Source organism: Mangifera indica, chromosome 11, assembly GCF_011075055.1.
Source record: "Mangifera indica cultivar Alphonso chromosome 11, CATAS_Mindica_2.1, whole genome shotgun sequence".
In the NCBI taxonomy this organism is placed as follows: Eukaryota; Viridiplantae; Streptophyta; class Magnoliopsida; order Sapindales; family Anacardiaceae; genus Mangifera; species Mangifera indica.
Window position 1 is genome coordinate 7,887,612 of NC_058147.1, and position 16,747 is coordinate 7,904,358.

The 16,747-nt window shown below is 28.1% G+C and overlaps 1 protein-coding gene across 2 annotated transcripts; it reads left to right on the forward strand.

Annotated features, from left to right (window-relative positions):
* The first annotated feature begins 6,838 nt into the window (after positions 1-6,838).
* LOC123228558 (protein PIGMENT DEFECTIVE 338, chloroplastic-like) lies at positions 6,839-11,100 on the forward strand. 2 transcript variants are annotated; one of them, XM_044653961.1, is made up of 8 exons: positions 6,839-7,762; positions 8,104-8,178; positions 8,261-8,332; positions 8,680-8,760; positions 8,871-8,968; positions 9,859-9,984; positions 10,441-10,489; positions 10,601-11,100. In XM_044653961.1, exons 1-8 carry the CDS (start codon positions 6,887-6,889, stop codon positions 10,784-10,786), a joined length of 1,563 nt encoding a protein of 520 aa, XP_044509896.1. In that variant the 5' UTR covers positions 6,839-6,886; the 3' UTR covers positions 10,787-11,100. The 2 variants fall into 2 exon arrangements, 1 of the variants encoding a protein (XP_044509896.1); XR_006504728.1 differs by having other exon boundaries at positions 10,378-10,489; positions 10,601-10,837.
* Positions 11,101-16,747: the final 5,647 nt, after the last annotated feature.

Below are 16,747 nucleotides of genomic sequence, written 5' to 3' on the forward strand. Positions count from 1 at the left end.
AACACCCTCTATATTTGGTAATAGTTTGAAGGCAAAATCTTGCTGGTCAAAACTTGGAAGGCTTGATCGGTCGGCTGACTTGATCCTAATGTAATGGACGGCCAAATAGGATCTTGTTTGGACCCATTTGATAGATTTCACAAATAAAATATTTTTTAATTTTAATTAAGATATTATTTTATTATTTTCTAAAAAACAGAAATCTAATGTAATTGTGGTTAGGGCCTTAAACACAATCTCTAATTGCACGTTGAGGTGTGATTCGAAAGTGATTTCAAAATTTATTTAATTGAAAGATGAAATTTATTAGGATTTCATGTTACACGAGGGTGAAATTAAAATAAATTAAAGTAATGGAAATGATTAATTTAAAAAATGTTAGTCTCATAGAGCTTTCAATTTATAGTGGGTATTAAATAATCTCACCAACTTTGCAACCCATTTCACATTGATTCTAAATTAAATTTTAATTGGAACCAAACACAATACAATTATAATTGGAATGGTTCAAGAGATAAAGAAACATATCTAAACGAATTATTTGAGTGGGGTGCGGAGAGAGATGGTCGAAAAGAAGAGATAGTGCTAAAAAGAGAGAGACATCACCATAAGAGCGTCAGAGAAGATGATCATTTGTCGAAAAGTGAGACACTGAAAAATTGAAACCCTAGAAAGGAAAATATAATTTTTCAAAATTTAATCTTAAGAGAAATTATTTGTTTTTAGAGTTTAGAAAAGAAAACGAGATAAAATTTTATTTTTTTAATATCACTAGTTAAATGATAATTTTACCTTTAAAACTAATCGATTTTGTTAAATTGAATAGTTCATAGATAGATATCTAGGTTTTTCAAACTTAACGGACGAGAGTTTGAGAATACGCTAAACCTTGAGTGAGAATAAGTCTTTTGAACTAAATTTACATTATTTTCATCTTGGGAGCCAAATGTAACATAAATAAATAAATGGGGTCAAAAGAAATACAATTTACAAGAAGAAATAGTATGTGATATAGCCATGGTGGCCAACAAATAGCTGTTGATTGCAATGAAGAGTAACTACCCAAACACATCTAATATTCTAATACGAATCAAATTCTACCCCTAAAAATGACTTACTTTTATGCCATGTATTGAAATTCAAAGGAAAACTTTACGCTTTTGTTATTGTTAATTGCATAGGCAATAAGATGTCAAAAAGATACCAATTGAGACCCACCAATATAATAGAAGTCAAATCAACCCATGTGTATGGATAAACTATAATGCCCAACTTATAATTTCATGCTTGTAAAATTCAAAGCAAATGTGAGCATATACATTGATTCTAAATATTATAGTTTTGTTACGATCCTAATTGTAAAATATACGACAAGAATTTTATATTAAAAAGTATAAATTTCTAATGTGAGGTTTAAATAACATTAGACTTTTCAATCTTAATAACTAATTTTTAAAGTGTAATTCTCTTAAAATTTATATTATTTAGTATTAGAGTCATCATCACGTTTGTTAGCCATAATTACACGGTGTGAGTGATAATGTTAACATTGCAGTGTTCATTTGGGGTTAGAAGGGATTTAGTATACATTTAACCTGTTTAGGCGCTAAGGCTACGAAGTGTGATGATATAATTTGTTTTATATATATATTTATATTTATATTTATATTTTTAATCCAATGAACCTGGCGATAAAAGGTTACCTAAACCTATAATTACGAATCGAATAAATTAAAAATAAATTTTATTCTAATATATCATATTGAAATAACTCAAACATAAATATTTACAAATGATTTATGATCTTTCATCACTTAGACAACCACGGAGGTGAATCGGTACGTGTATTTGCTCCACGTAAGTCTACAAAATGTAAAAATAAATATTTAAAAAATAAATTTCAATACAATATTGAAATTTTTATTGGTTACGTGGTGGAATTACTTAAACATGACGGTGGGGGAAAGTTAATGATGATGCCCTTTTTCGGAACGAGATGGAGAAATAGATGAGTGGGACCCGGACAGATGGCATCAAATGGACGGTTGTAATATGGGGGAACAAGATTAGTTAAGTTACCACCATCCATGTGATCTACGTGGGGAATTTTGGTTCCATACTTGCATCTACGTGGATTTTGGAGCTTTCTATTCTTGCTTTAAATCTCATAGTGCATTGGCACCGCCCAATCACAACTCGCCTTGACATCCCAAATGTACAAAGACACCTAAAACTTGAAAAGTTTATGTTCCTTCGTCTCAAGGAATATTGCTTTTGGTGGGTTGATTATCAAAAAAAAAAATTTTATTTATCCGTTTTTAAAAAACTTAAATAAGATTTTTATTTTAAAAAATAATAATAATTTACCTTATAGTAATATGTCACCTAACCATACATAATTTTTTCTCTTATTTTTCAGAGTTAATTTTAAAAAATTAAGAGATTTAAAATTGATCGATTTAAAATTAGATGGGTTGATTAATTTTTTTTTTTAATTGGAAAACCACTTTTATATTTAACTATTTCTAATAAAAGTAAGCTATAGTATTTAAACACTAAGGGGGCAATTGGTTTTTGTAATATTTTATTATCAAAATTGAAATATTACCTTAAAGATAGATTATATATAAAATTACTAGATATAAATTATTACTATATTTGATAAAAATTAATAAATATAAATAATTATTGTGTTTAATTATAGATAATAAAATAATATTTTTATTTTATTTTACTTAAATACCTTTGAGTATAATTATTTTAAAATATTTTTATGTTATTTGTTTATCCTAAAAAAACCAATAAATAAGGATATAATTATAATAAAATGAATATTACATCTAACCAAACACAATAATTATTTATGTTAATCAATTTTTATAAAATTTTATCAAATATAGTAATAATTTATGTACAGTAATTTTATATGTAATCTATCTTCAAGGTGGTATTTCAATTTTTGTAATAAAATATTACGTAAATCAAACGCACTCTAAAAGTTCAAGATATGACATCTCATAGGCTTTTATTATAAGATAAAATAAAATTATTTATAAATATAATAAAACTATGTGTACAAACAATGAAATATTTTCTTGTGATTAAGTGTTGGTTTATCTTTAATTTTTAACTATTTAATCATATGATAATACGTTATTATTTATGCACATAATATTACTCATATAAATAAAGTAGAATGGGTTGGTTAGTTCTAGTGACCATATGCTCCAAATCAATGTTGGTTATTTTAGTGTTATTTTTACATGAATGTCTTGTTAGTTGTCGTCTCCTCGACTTGTTTTATATTTTTGATCATTTTACAGGATGTTTGGTTTAGAGAATATTTTATTATTAAAATTGAAAGATTATCTTAAAAATATATTACATTAAAAATTATTGGATATAAATTTATTACTATATTTAGTAAAATTGGTATATATAAATAATTATTGTATTTGGTTAAAAGTAATAAAAGAATATTAATATATTATTTTATTTATTATATGAAATATAATATAAAAAATATTTTTCATATTATTTATTATTTTAATTAAAATTGTGGGTAATTTTGTCTTAAAAATTTAATAAGTAAAGATAAAAAAGTAATAATAATTAAAATTATCATGGTAATCTTATAATAGCTAATGCGAATATGGTAATTAGATTACCTTCTATATTATCTGTTACATTACCATTAATAATGAAATATTACTAAAATCTTTTATTACTTTGTAAATAAAAAAAGATAATGGAAATAATAAAAGATAGATTACCAAGTTAATCTTTAAATTTTCCAACCAAATAGACCCTTAGAGTCAAACGGTAGTAGTGGAACTTCTAAAAGTGGAAAGAAATGGTTTTCTGCAATATTATCAGTGCACCCATTATTTTTATTGGAAAATGTTAAATCCATAGATGTATGGTTAAGAGGGATTAAAGATTTCCCTCATAATCTATTTTTTATTATTTATATTTATAAAAAATAAAAGGTAATTTTTTATTATTAATAGTGTTGTGACAAATAATATAACAACTAATCTAATTACTACTCCACTTTAGGTATTAAAATATTGCTAAAGTAATATTGATTTTATTACAACTATATATTTATTTATTAATTGTTTTGGGTAAAAATAATCTAATTTTCAATTAATATAACAAATAATATTAAAAAAATTTTAGAATAATTATATCAAATGGTATTTAAGTAAAATAATATACTAGCATTCTTTTATTACCTCTGACCAAACACAATAATTATTTATATTTATCTAGTTTTATCGAATTTGATCAAATATAGTAATAATTTATATTCAATAATTTTCAAAGTAATCTATCTTCAAAGAAATTTTTTATTTTGATTATAAAATATTTTCCAAATCAAATACCCCTTAAAAAATATACAAACATAGATCAATCAAATTCAACCTTTTTTATCACATTTCTTCATGAAAGCATATTCATGACTGAAACCCAAAAATAAAGGGGGAAATTAACAAACATAAACCGATGTTGAAGTATATAAATAATGGGAAATAAAAACACTATAACAAATTTGATAAAAGGTGACGAAAATTTTCATGTTAAAAAATTAAAAATTAATCCTTAAAAGTAAAACTCAAATATTTCGTCTCTAAATTGAATATTTGTTATAGTGAAAGAAAGAAGTGATTAACTTGTGTTTGAACTTTAAGACATGTAAACATACACTTATATTAAAATGATATTTGCTCCTTATTTGTAGTTTTGAGATGGTGTATATTTATTTTCAGGATATAACAAACTTTTGGAAATCTAAAGTGTAGAAACTCCGAAGATTTTTGAGAGAAAATTCTATAAAAATAGAATATCAAGTGAATGAAGTAATAAAATGAGAGCAATATTTTATGTAGGAATGAAAATGCACCATGATTAGACATTATCAACCATCACACTCATCATGTGATTGGGTCTTTTCGTTGAGACTAAGAGATTGATCTTTTCATCGAAAACAAAAAGATAAGAGATCGATCTCCTCATTGGTGACAAAGAAATATGGAGAAGGGAGGTCATCGTATATCGACCAACTTTTTAAGGTGAAGCAGGGAGATCATATGAGACAAAGATGATTTGGTTTTTGTCTCGACTGAAAAAGGCCAAAGAGGTAAGGGAGAGAGACCGAAGGGAGAGATAAGGTAAGAGGGAGAATGATTGATGGCAGGAGACTGCCAATCAACACTAGAAATGAGAGAAACAAACCCTAAAAGGGTATTTGTCACTTTTCAAACATTGAATAAAGAGAAAATTATAAATTTTTTAAATATAAGAAAGAAAATGTAATAAACTTAATTTTTTTATTAAATAAGATTACGATTTTTTTGATATATTTTAGTAAAAAATTAAATAAAATCAATGAAAATTTCTTAATTTTTAGTAAATGTCAAACCTTCTATAATCTAGGTGTTATAAATAAATAAATCATGCATAAGTCAAGCACATAGTGTATTTTTTTCATTTAAGATAATGATTAGCTCATGAAAAAAGAAAAAAAAAATTACAATAAATTAAATATAGTGGACATAATTGATGTATCTCATATGATTAATATTATATACACTTATTTTGGATATATAAATATATGCATATTATATATATCATCACATGATTGAATGTTATTTTATCTCTAATTTAAAATTATCTAATCATATAATGACACATATAAATAAATAAATAAATAAATAAATAAATAAATAAATAATATATATATATATATATATATATATATATATATATATATATATTTGTGTACGTAAAGTGTATATACATAATTTTATTAATCTAATAATTAATATATTATGAAAAACATGGTTTAATCATCTAAATGTATAAACACTTTACGTAGACATATTTTAATTAACTCCAATGGTTTAAATTATGTTATTAAAATGAGTAATATTATATGTATCAATTTTTTGATATATATATAATGTATTATTATATGATTAAGTATTATTTTATCTTTAATTCAAAATCATCTAATTACTCGATGACACTTATTAAATATGTACTTATTTATGGATACTCATAATTTTGTTGTGTTAAAATTTGGTATAAGAATAGGTTTTTGTATTTTTAACTAAATCTTACTAAATTATGAAATAAAAAATAAACGGTTAAAAATTTAAGTAAATACTTTAATTTAAATAAGTTAAAATATGTTTAAGTGAATTGATTATTTAGATAAAAAACAAAAAAAAAATCTCATGAAAATTTATGATAAATGTTATAGAACTTCAACTAGGGTTGGACTCGAACCGAACCTACTCAAGCTTAGCTCGAATGAGTCTGAAACGAGTCAGCCCTATAAGAGCTCGGTCGAGCTTGAGCTGCTTGCCAAATTTTTTAATTAAAAATTTTGATACAAAACAACGTCGTTTTGACCAATATGTATAAAAACGATGTTGTTTAATAACAAAAAACGAGCCGAACCGAATTCAAGCCAAGTTCGAGCTTGGCTTTCACGAGCTTGACGAGCTCGAGCTCAACTATATGTAAATTAAGCTGAACTTAGTTATATGTAAATCAAACCAAGCTCGAGTTTGAGCTCGATTCGATTCGAATCCAACTCTAACTTCAACTAATTCTTTTTAAAGATTTTCAAATGATACAAATGGGCTTCTCAATTTGGTCCTAAAATGCTTAGGCCTAAATTGAGATCCCCTTTTGTGAGTCATATTTTGGGCCTAAAAGCTTATTTAAACCTAAATCAGGCCTAAAAAGCCCATGGAAGGCCCATTAAAGAAGCCCGATTCATTTCTTACCTTAAAAAATGAAAGATAAAGCAAAGCAGGAAGCGGCGATGGTTCTCTGTGGACAAAAGCTAATGAGTTGCCCACGGTAAGAGAAGATGCAAACTCTTCAACATTGTAAGTCTCTAACTTTTCTTCACAATTTCAGTTTTCTGCACTGCAACGAAGTTAAGAAGAAGCCCTCTCTGAAAGTTCACTCCTTTTCCACACTTTGGTCATCTAAAACCCTTCTGTTTAAGTCTAGTTTTGGGGTTTTGGGAAGTGCCCTGATTGGATTTTGCTCTCAGAATGATGGCTTTGATGGTTTTTCAAGTACCCAATTGTCTGGAAAGATTGAAAGCGATGGAAATTTTGAGAGTGACGAACTTGAACTTTTGAATAAGCCTAGTCATGTAGCTGTAGATGATAACGGGCTTTTTTCTGAAGTTGAGAAAGAAGTTGAAAAACCTGATAAAGAAGAGGCTATAAAGCCATTTTTGAAGTTCCTTAAGCCTAGAGAGCCAGTGGAGGATGTGGAAGATAAGGGAAGTGAGTTGGGAGTTGATACTGAGAATGTTATTGTGGATGATAATGTGGACGGAGATAAAAAGATTAATGTGGAGTATTATGAACCAAAACGAGGTGACTTTGTTGTTGGTGTTGTGGTTTCTGGCAATGAGAATAGGCTTGATGTGAATGTTGGTGCAGACTTGTTAGGTACAATGTTGACAAAGGAAGTGTTGCCTTTATATGAAAAAGAGATGGATTTCTTGTTATGTGATTTGGAGAAGGATGCTGACGAGTTTATGGTTCGAGGGAAGATGGGAATTGTTAAGAATGATGATGCCATGAGTGGGGGCTCAGGGCCGGGACGGCCTGTTGTGGAGACTGGAACTGTTTTGTTGGCTGAGGTTCTTGGGAGGACTCTCAGTGGTCGGCCATTGCTTTCAACTAGACGGTTTTTTCGAAAGTTGGCTTGGCATCGAGTGAGGCAGGTTCTTTTCTTGCTTTTTTCTGTTTGGTTTGGTGGATTTGTTAAATTTGATACAGAACTTATAACGCTGTTTATTACTTTTTATTGATACTCTATAGAAAATGTGTTGTTTTAGAATGTTGTAAATTGTATGAGGTATTTTAAGTTCAATTTCATTTCAAAGCATTAATAGTTGGATATTTTTTATCTGCTACATGAAAATGCATATATATTTCAGTTCTCTTTGCAAGTATTTTAGCTGCAAGCATTAAAGTTCCAGTAAATGCTATGATTTCTGGTTGGTAATCCAAATTTTACCAAGCGATTTGGAGTATTTTTGATGAATTTGCAAGACTTGGACAGATAAAGCAACTCAATGAACCTATCGAGGTTAAAATTACGGAGTGGAATACTGGTGGTCTTCTTACAAGAATTGAGGTTGGTTGTTATATTTTGTATGTTTGTTCATTTCATGCACGTCTCTGTCAAGTGTTGATTGTTTTCAGATTTATATTTTCAGGGTTTACGAGCTTTCCTTCCCAAAGTTGAGCTTCTGAATAGAGTTAACAGCTTCACTGAGTTGAAAGAAAATGTTAGTTGAAACTCTTTGGAATCATTTATGATGTAACTCTACTTGGTTGGTTTTGATCTTTGTATGTACAGGGGAGGCTTTTACCATGAATAATGATTATTGTCATGCATCAATTTAAACCCTTTGAAATACATGTTACATTAACAGTCTTCAGATGTTAGAGTTGCACTATGTTATATTATCTAAAAATTCATAAGAAATCACTTATAGTTAACACGTTACCTAGGACTCCTTAACTGTACTGATTTTTTAAATTTAACTTCGAAGCCTTCTTTATGTTTATTTTCCAGTTGATTCTTTTTAACTGATTATATATTTATTTTTCATTTGTTTTCTTGATATTGTAGGTGGGGCGCCGAATCAATGTGCTAATAACTCGAATAAATGAAGACACTAATGACTTAATACTAAGTGAGCGGGAAGCTTGGGTCAGTTTTAGTGTGGCACTGATGTTGTTCTTTCTCTTGCTGTTGGTTTAGTATTCTTTGGTTTCTTGGGAAGAAAAGAAGGCCTTCTGAATTTACCATATATTTTGCAGGCATTGATACATCTTAAGGAGGGAACACTTTTAGATGGAACTGTTAAAAAAATCTTTCCATATGGAGCTCAAATAAGGATAGGTGACACAAATCGAAGGTGAGTAGAAAATGCGTTTTAGTTAGCAAGCATATATAGTCCATTGCTTAAAGAAAATACTTGAGAAAACATGAATTTAGACAAAGCTTATATGAAAACGGTGAGGACTGGAATAAATAAAAATAAAACGTTAGGTAATCCACTTGTCTGCAAAATAGGAACGTAGTGTCATGTAGCACCAACAAAAGGAAAAGGAAAGTTTAAGGGAGAGATTAGATAATGAATGTCAAAAATGAGGCAAGAAAGAAAAACATGTGCTGTTGTGTTTAATTTGACTTTGTTGGAGTTTATTTTGTGCACCAAAAAGGAATATAAAATGGTTTGATTGAGAGAAATGGATAAAACATAGTTGTGAAGAAACAAAAGAAGCGGTTCTTACATTGACCTTAGGTGAAATTTTTGTGCACATATGCTTCAAATTCAAACATTTCCCAGTACTATTGATTGGATGGGATGAAATTATAACTAAATGGTCTGCCAAATCAGGAAAAAATGAAGAAAAGAGGTGATGACTGAATGACATAAGAATATAAAGTGTAAATCATGTTGTACTTTGCCCTATGGACCTCATAATTTTAGAATGTGCATCTGTTGAAATCAATGAATTTTCTCTCTTATAAAAGTTTTGCTGTAAAAGATGATTTTAGGATTCTGCAGAATTGTCTGTATTCTTTCCTTTAGTTGGTCAAAGTTTCATGTGCATGCCCTTTCTGGTCATATGCAAGTATCAAGTATATACTTACCCATGATTTTCTGTGCAGGTCAATGCTAAGTAGCTTTAGCTATTCTGATCTTTTTCATAAATTTCATTAGACATTGGCTGTTGGTGTCCTTTTGCCTTTATTGAATTAATGTTGAAAAAATGTCCTAATTTTTTCAATGATTTTCAGTGGACTGCTTCATGTTTCAAATATGAGCCGCACCCGAGTTACTTCTGTTAGTGACTTACTTAAGGAGGATGAGAAGGTCAAAGTTCTTGTTGTGAAGTCACTGTTCCCTGACAAAATAGCTCTCAGGTGATTGACGCATGACTTGCTTGGTTTTGAATCTTTATCATGCATGCTTGATGCATCCAATATCTTGTTAAATAATACTTGTTTGTTGAATTCCCATCTTATTCATAAGTTCTACTTCACATTGTTGTATGCATCTGGTTCATACTATCTATTGTGATGTCCCATTCTTCAAGATAGCCTTTTGTGCGTTAGTTTTCAATATTAAGGACAACAAAAGCATCAAATTCGTCTGATCATAAGGCTCCTTTAATATTTCCAATTACTTCTTTATCTACATTAAATAATTTCTATCAATTAGGTTTATTATTTTTTGATGTGTGTACACTATTACGAGGTTTTATGATTTACTATTGTATTTATTAAGGGACTCTTATTCTTTTAATATTATTGTAGTATTTGAGATTTAAGACTCCGAAGACTTGATTGTGTGAGACCAACATTTTGGTTATGTTGCAGTATTGCTGACCTTGAAAGTGAGCCTGGCCTATTTGTATCAAACAAAGAGGTACATGTAGCTTTCTTCTTCACCCTTATTTTATTTTTTGTGTATAAGGGATGCCTTCTTTATTTGATTTAGGAGAGCTTAACTGATATGATTGCATATTCTTTTTGAAAGAGAGTATTTTCTGAAGCCGAAGAGATGGCAAAGAAGTACCGGCAGAAACTACCCGCTGTTTCAGCAAGTCCCCATTCAGAGCCCCTTCCAACTGACACTATACCTTTCGATAATGAAGCAAGTTTGTGTGCGAATTGGAAGTGGTTCAAATTTGAGAATGAAAAAATGAATCAGATCAACCCATAAGCTTGCATTTTTAAGCTCTCAAACTGGGAAAAGAGAGGACCTACACCCTTATTTCGCCCTCTGCGCAAAGGCATGTGCACAATGTGTGATGCAATGACTAAGAATCTTGTATTAGGCCATTGATCTCTTGGAGTATCAGAAATCAATTTTATTAGGCCAATAAATGCTGGTTCAAGGTTAGAATCAATGGGAAAATCAATAGAAACAAAAGGCATGTACTTATTCCAGCCCAAGCATAAACAGCTTTGTTGAATCAGTTGTTTTACATGTGTAGTATTATTTGTACACATCGACTAATTTTAAGATTTTTCATTTAAATCACTATCTTTAATTTAAAAAAAAAAATCAAAACCCAAGTCTTAGCCTTAACCATTCTCAAATCCATAATTGTTCCATCAAATTATTCCAACTTACTATTAATATCTCTCAAAATTTTTTTTAATAATTTAATTTCTCTATCAAATTATTCTAATCTACTATTAATAAAACACACAATATAATAGACTTGATAATTCATGTCATCGGATTGTGTTGTGTCATGTCAATTCATGTTTTATTGAAAAGATCTTCAACTCTAACCTGACTTAAGTTAGAATTGTGTAAAAAATTTTTAATCCTAACCTAATCTATCATATTCGAGTTGACCTGACTCAATCTAAAATTATCTATTGTTTTTAATTTTTAAAATGTTTTTACCGTTTTAATTTAATCACCAAATTACCCGAACCTGCAATTAATAAAACACATAGTATGACATTTTATCTTGTTTATAAATAGTTTAAAAATTATATACTAAGTCCTTAAAAATGTGTCAATAATCTAATTACCCAAATCACATTCTTACTACTTAATAATAAAATAAAATAAAATATTTAAACAAAAATAAAAAAATGAGTAATTACAATTACATAAATTATTACAATATGCAGTTTGTATAGATTTTAGCTATCGTTGATATTATCTTTTAACATTTATATAATTTATCATTAAAACTATATATACACATTTTTTATATATAATTTAGATACACAGATGATGTGTCATCATGTGATTAGCTTATTTTAAATTAAAAATAAAATAACACCCAATCACATAATAACACATCATTTGTATACTCAAATTGTGTGTTAAAAGTGTGTACACATCACATTGCTCATTTTTTTATTTCTAACAAATTCTATTAATGTAACATTTTTCAAAAACATTCGAGTTAATTCGTATCATATCGTATTAGGTTACTTTTATGTGAGCCATAACACTATCCAATTTAATTTCGAATCGTGTCAGGTTGATTTGAAATAAATTTTGTGTCAAAAAAATTTAACCCTAACCCAATTTTTTTCGTGTCATGTTAAAAATTGTTAGCTCTACAATTAATATTTTGTTTTGTTTATAAATGCTCTAAAAATTACATATTAAGATTTTTAAAGCATATCAATAATCTGACTAACCGAATGACATTCTTACTACTTAATAATAAAATAAAATATAAATAAAAATAAAAAATAATGTTAGTAATTACAATTATATGATATATAACTATATAAAATCCGTAAAGATTTTAATTACTATTGATATTGTCTTTCAACATTTTTATAATTTTTCCCTAACAAATTCTATTAAAATAACACTTCTCTAAGATATTTGAGTCAATTTGGGTCATGTAGAGTTACTTTCGTGTGAACCCTAATACTATTTGATTTAATTTCAAATCGTGTTGAGTTAACCCGAAATAAATTATATATATATAAAAAAAACTTAATCCTAATACGATGTTTTTATGTTATATCGTATCGAATTAACAGATCGTATTGAAAATTATCGCTCTAGTTTGGATGGGAAATATAGTTGGGGGCATTTTATAATTTAAAAACTTTGAAACATAAATCATGGTTTTGCTTTTATAATGGGAACAAAATCTTTTGCCTTGGAGTTAAAGATTGAAGCAGGATTCCAGAAAATATGTCTTCAAATATCAAACATTTTTTTGTTGTTTGTAGGAGTAGAAAGCTATTGCCAAAGCCTATCCTTCTACTATTATATCAATGGATTTCATAAAATAATTGGGCTGCGCCTGCACCTCATTTTTATGTAGCATTTTCTTCTTTTGTCTTCTTTACTTTTATTTATTTATTTATTTATTATAATAATAACAGATAAAAAAACATTACCATATATAATATATGCTTGCTACATAGAATGCCCTATACCAATTAGGGTTTTGGGGCTCCATGAATTTAAAACCAAAGTCAGTCTTTGTTTTAGACAGAAAAATTTAAAACTGTCGGTGATTAATTGATCATTCACATGTTTACCTAGATTTCTAGAGTTGGGACTTTTTTAAACCTTAATTAATTTTATAATAAAATTATACGTACACACTTTTAATATATAATTTGAATATATTGATAATGTATTATCATACGATTGAATGATTTTAAATTAAAGATAAAATAATATTCAATCATATGATAACATATTATCTCGATACTCAAATTGTGTACTAAAATTATGTATACAAAACATTGTTTATTAGGTTAATAGATGGCCAAAAGACTTGTTTCCACCCAAGGTTAAGTGTAATCCCAAACTTATACCGTTCAATTTTAAAAAAATCCAAACTCTTACCTATAAGTAAAATTCTGTTAAAAAACGTAGTTAATATTAATGGCAAAATCGACATTTAACAAAAAATTTAAAAACTAAAGTTTTATTGCATTTTCCCTCAATTTGAAAATCTAATAATTTTTCTGCGCCCAAAATTTGATAAGTAGCAATTTCACCCATAGGGTTTTGAAACCATTGTCAAAGACGGTGAAATTCGTCTTCTCCAACCGCATTGACTCTTCCTCCGAATTTATCTTCTCCCATTGACGGTAGTGATTTCCTTCGATGAAGATGAAATCATTTTTGTCAGAGTGTCTTTTTCTTGGACAAAGACTATTTGAGATGAAGACACTCTGACGAAGACGACTTCGTCTTCATTAGAGATAATTGCTTTAATTGATAGGTAGGAAAAAGTTGGTAAGGAGAGACAACCTCGGTGGGAGGACGAATGTAGCTAGAGACAAGAACTTTATCATCTCTAGCGATGGTTTCAAAACCCTAGAGGTGAAATTACTACTTTTCAAACTTTAAGTGAAAGAAAATGATTAGATTTTCAAACTAGAAAGAGGGGAAAATGTGTTAAAACTTTAGTTTTTAATTTTTTTTTTTTTGTGAAAGGATAATTTTGCTCTTAACTTTATCTGAAAATTTAATAGAATTTTGTTTATAGATAAGACTTTAAATTTTTAAAAATTAGATGATAAGAGTTTAAGATTATACCTAACTTCGGGTAGTAACAAGTCTTTTGGCCTTATAGATTAATAAAGCACTCATCTTGATATGCTTGCGGAATTGTAGCTGGCTTGGCTTGGCTCCTCCAATTCAAGACATGCCCCAAGTATCTTCATATTTTATTCTTGTTACCCATTAATTAATTCATAATTTATGCTTGACAATTCAATAACTCATTAATGATAATTAATTTCTTAAGAGAAACAGAGAGAAAAAACAATGGAATCCTAAGTCAAACTATAGTCAAACCCAAGTGGATATCATCAAATTGATTATGTAGAAGTACGCATAAACAAAATATTTATTTTATTATTAATATATATATAATAATAATGATAATAATAATAGTAATTAAATATTAATAAAACTATATGTTTATGTGTAATCATATAATTGAATACTTTTGAATTAAAAATAAAATAATACTCAGTCATATTATAATATACATAAATACGTATGTATTTGTGTATTCGAAAAGAAACTACTTGAGATCTCATTCCAAAATAAAATTTCCTCATTGATTATTTCATTTAAGCATCTATTGATTAATAAAAACTATATCTTTAAGCAATTTATTAATCACTAATGCAAGAGTTAATGATGCTTCCAGCTTAGGAATTGAATTGCATTATGACATGGGTGACAACATTATCATAAAATAATAATAAATTGCATAAAATATTGAAATATTTGGTGAATGAAATGAGCTGAGATGGTGCGGCTGCCTAAATTGAAACAAAAGAGTGAAACCCTAATCGTTAATTGTGCCCTAATTTATTCCCCAAATCAAATTAAAATCTCCACTCCCGAAACAAACCCACTTCCTCTGCCTCGGTTATTTCAAGTAATTTCACTGTCAAAGTTCTTAATTTCTTTCATAATGCCCCCTATGCTTCTAAGGATTGATTATTGTTACATCCTACACACTTAGCCAATGTAAATCACGGTAAAATTATTAGTGAAATTATTGTCACATCCTTCTAAGGATTAATTTTACATACTTTTGTATTTTGAAAGAAAAATATTAAGAATTATAAAAAATATATTAAAATAATAAAAAATAAAAGAAAAATAATAAGATATTAATATTAACGAGTAACGTATGGATTAACCTATGCTTTTAGGGTTGAATATGAATTTTAAAAATTATTACTTATATAACTTGACTCGTTTTTAATATATACCTACTTTATTTGCACCCAATTTGACCCACTTGCTCATCAAGTCTAAAAATGATAGTTTTCATTCAAACCCACTTCTTAAAAGTAGCAAAATGAAGGGGATCATAATGTATATTTGAAAGTATGAGGGGTGAACAAACACTATAAGATGCTCCAATGAAACTTTTCTCTATCTTCACGCCACCCTTGAAATAATATGACACATCCCACGTTTAAGGCCGTATAGTTTATGTAATAAAAAATAATAATGAAAATAGAAATATATGAAATTAAAATTGTTTGCTTTGTTTTCCCTGAGTAACACACCTTTAATACCTTTCACAATCCCCCATGGCAAGCTAACCTATTATCATCAAAACTCTTCCTTTCCCAATGCACCCACACACTAGTAAGGATGACAATGGGAAGGATAGAGACTAAATATCTTATTTTTTATTCTATTCCTATAAAAAATATCAATCTTTATTTTTGATTCGTTTTGTTACAGGAACAACAAAAAATTTTCATCCCCTATCCGTGAAAAGGAAAATCTTTTTTTTGTCCCCATATCTATAAAAAAAATCTCATTTTCGTGTCATTTAAACATAATATAAATATATTAAACAACAAAATTAAAACTAATTTGTTATTTCAAATGCGACAAATAATATATGTTAACTACTTTAATTTACATAACAAAAAACATAAATAAATTTTAAAAACACAAATAACCTAAAACTATAAAAATATGTTAGTATATTAAGTAAATATATTAATATAAATGGACGGAGGCGGGGATAGGGCGAGTCGAGGAGGGGATATACATATATCCCTATCCTCAACCCGTCTTCGATTATGGAGATATTTTTTATTTTCATTCCTATCCTCTGTCTTATTTTTATCAAAAAACATTAAATAGTAATGGGTCAAAGGCCTTAAATTCAAGTCAAAATTATCATTTCTACTCTCAAAAGAGCAATGGGAAAAGCTTATTCATCAAATTAGAGTCTATTTGAACCAAATTTAGTATAAATTTGAATTGAATTTATAATATTTAGTTCTTTTTCGTTTGAATTAACATGTAGAATTCTTATAAAATAACCGACATTGTTAGATATTGAATGTCTGCAATAATTATATAGAATAAATTAATTATATTAAATTATTTAGTGACAAATATTAAGTAATTCAACATTTATTTATTTATTCTTTACCCACATCACTTAAATTAAATGATAACAATCGAATTTATGCTACAAGAGATTACCCGGTTGAGGACAAACCCTGAACGTCGGATAAATTATATAGTTTTACAGAGATTAAACCTCAACCACCAGATCCTCAAATTCAGTGGAACCCACATGGATGCAGAAAGAAATCCAGGGACAAGTACCAAAAACATTGCAAAGCTTCTTCACTGGATAACAAAACAATGGGCAACTTAGGCCATTAAAAAAGAAAT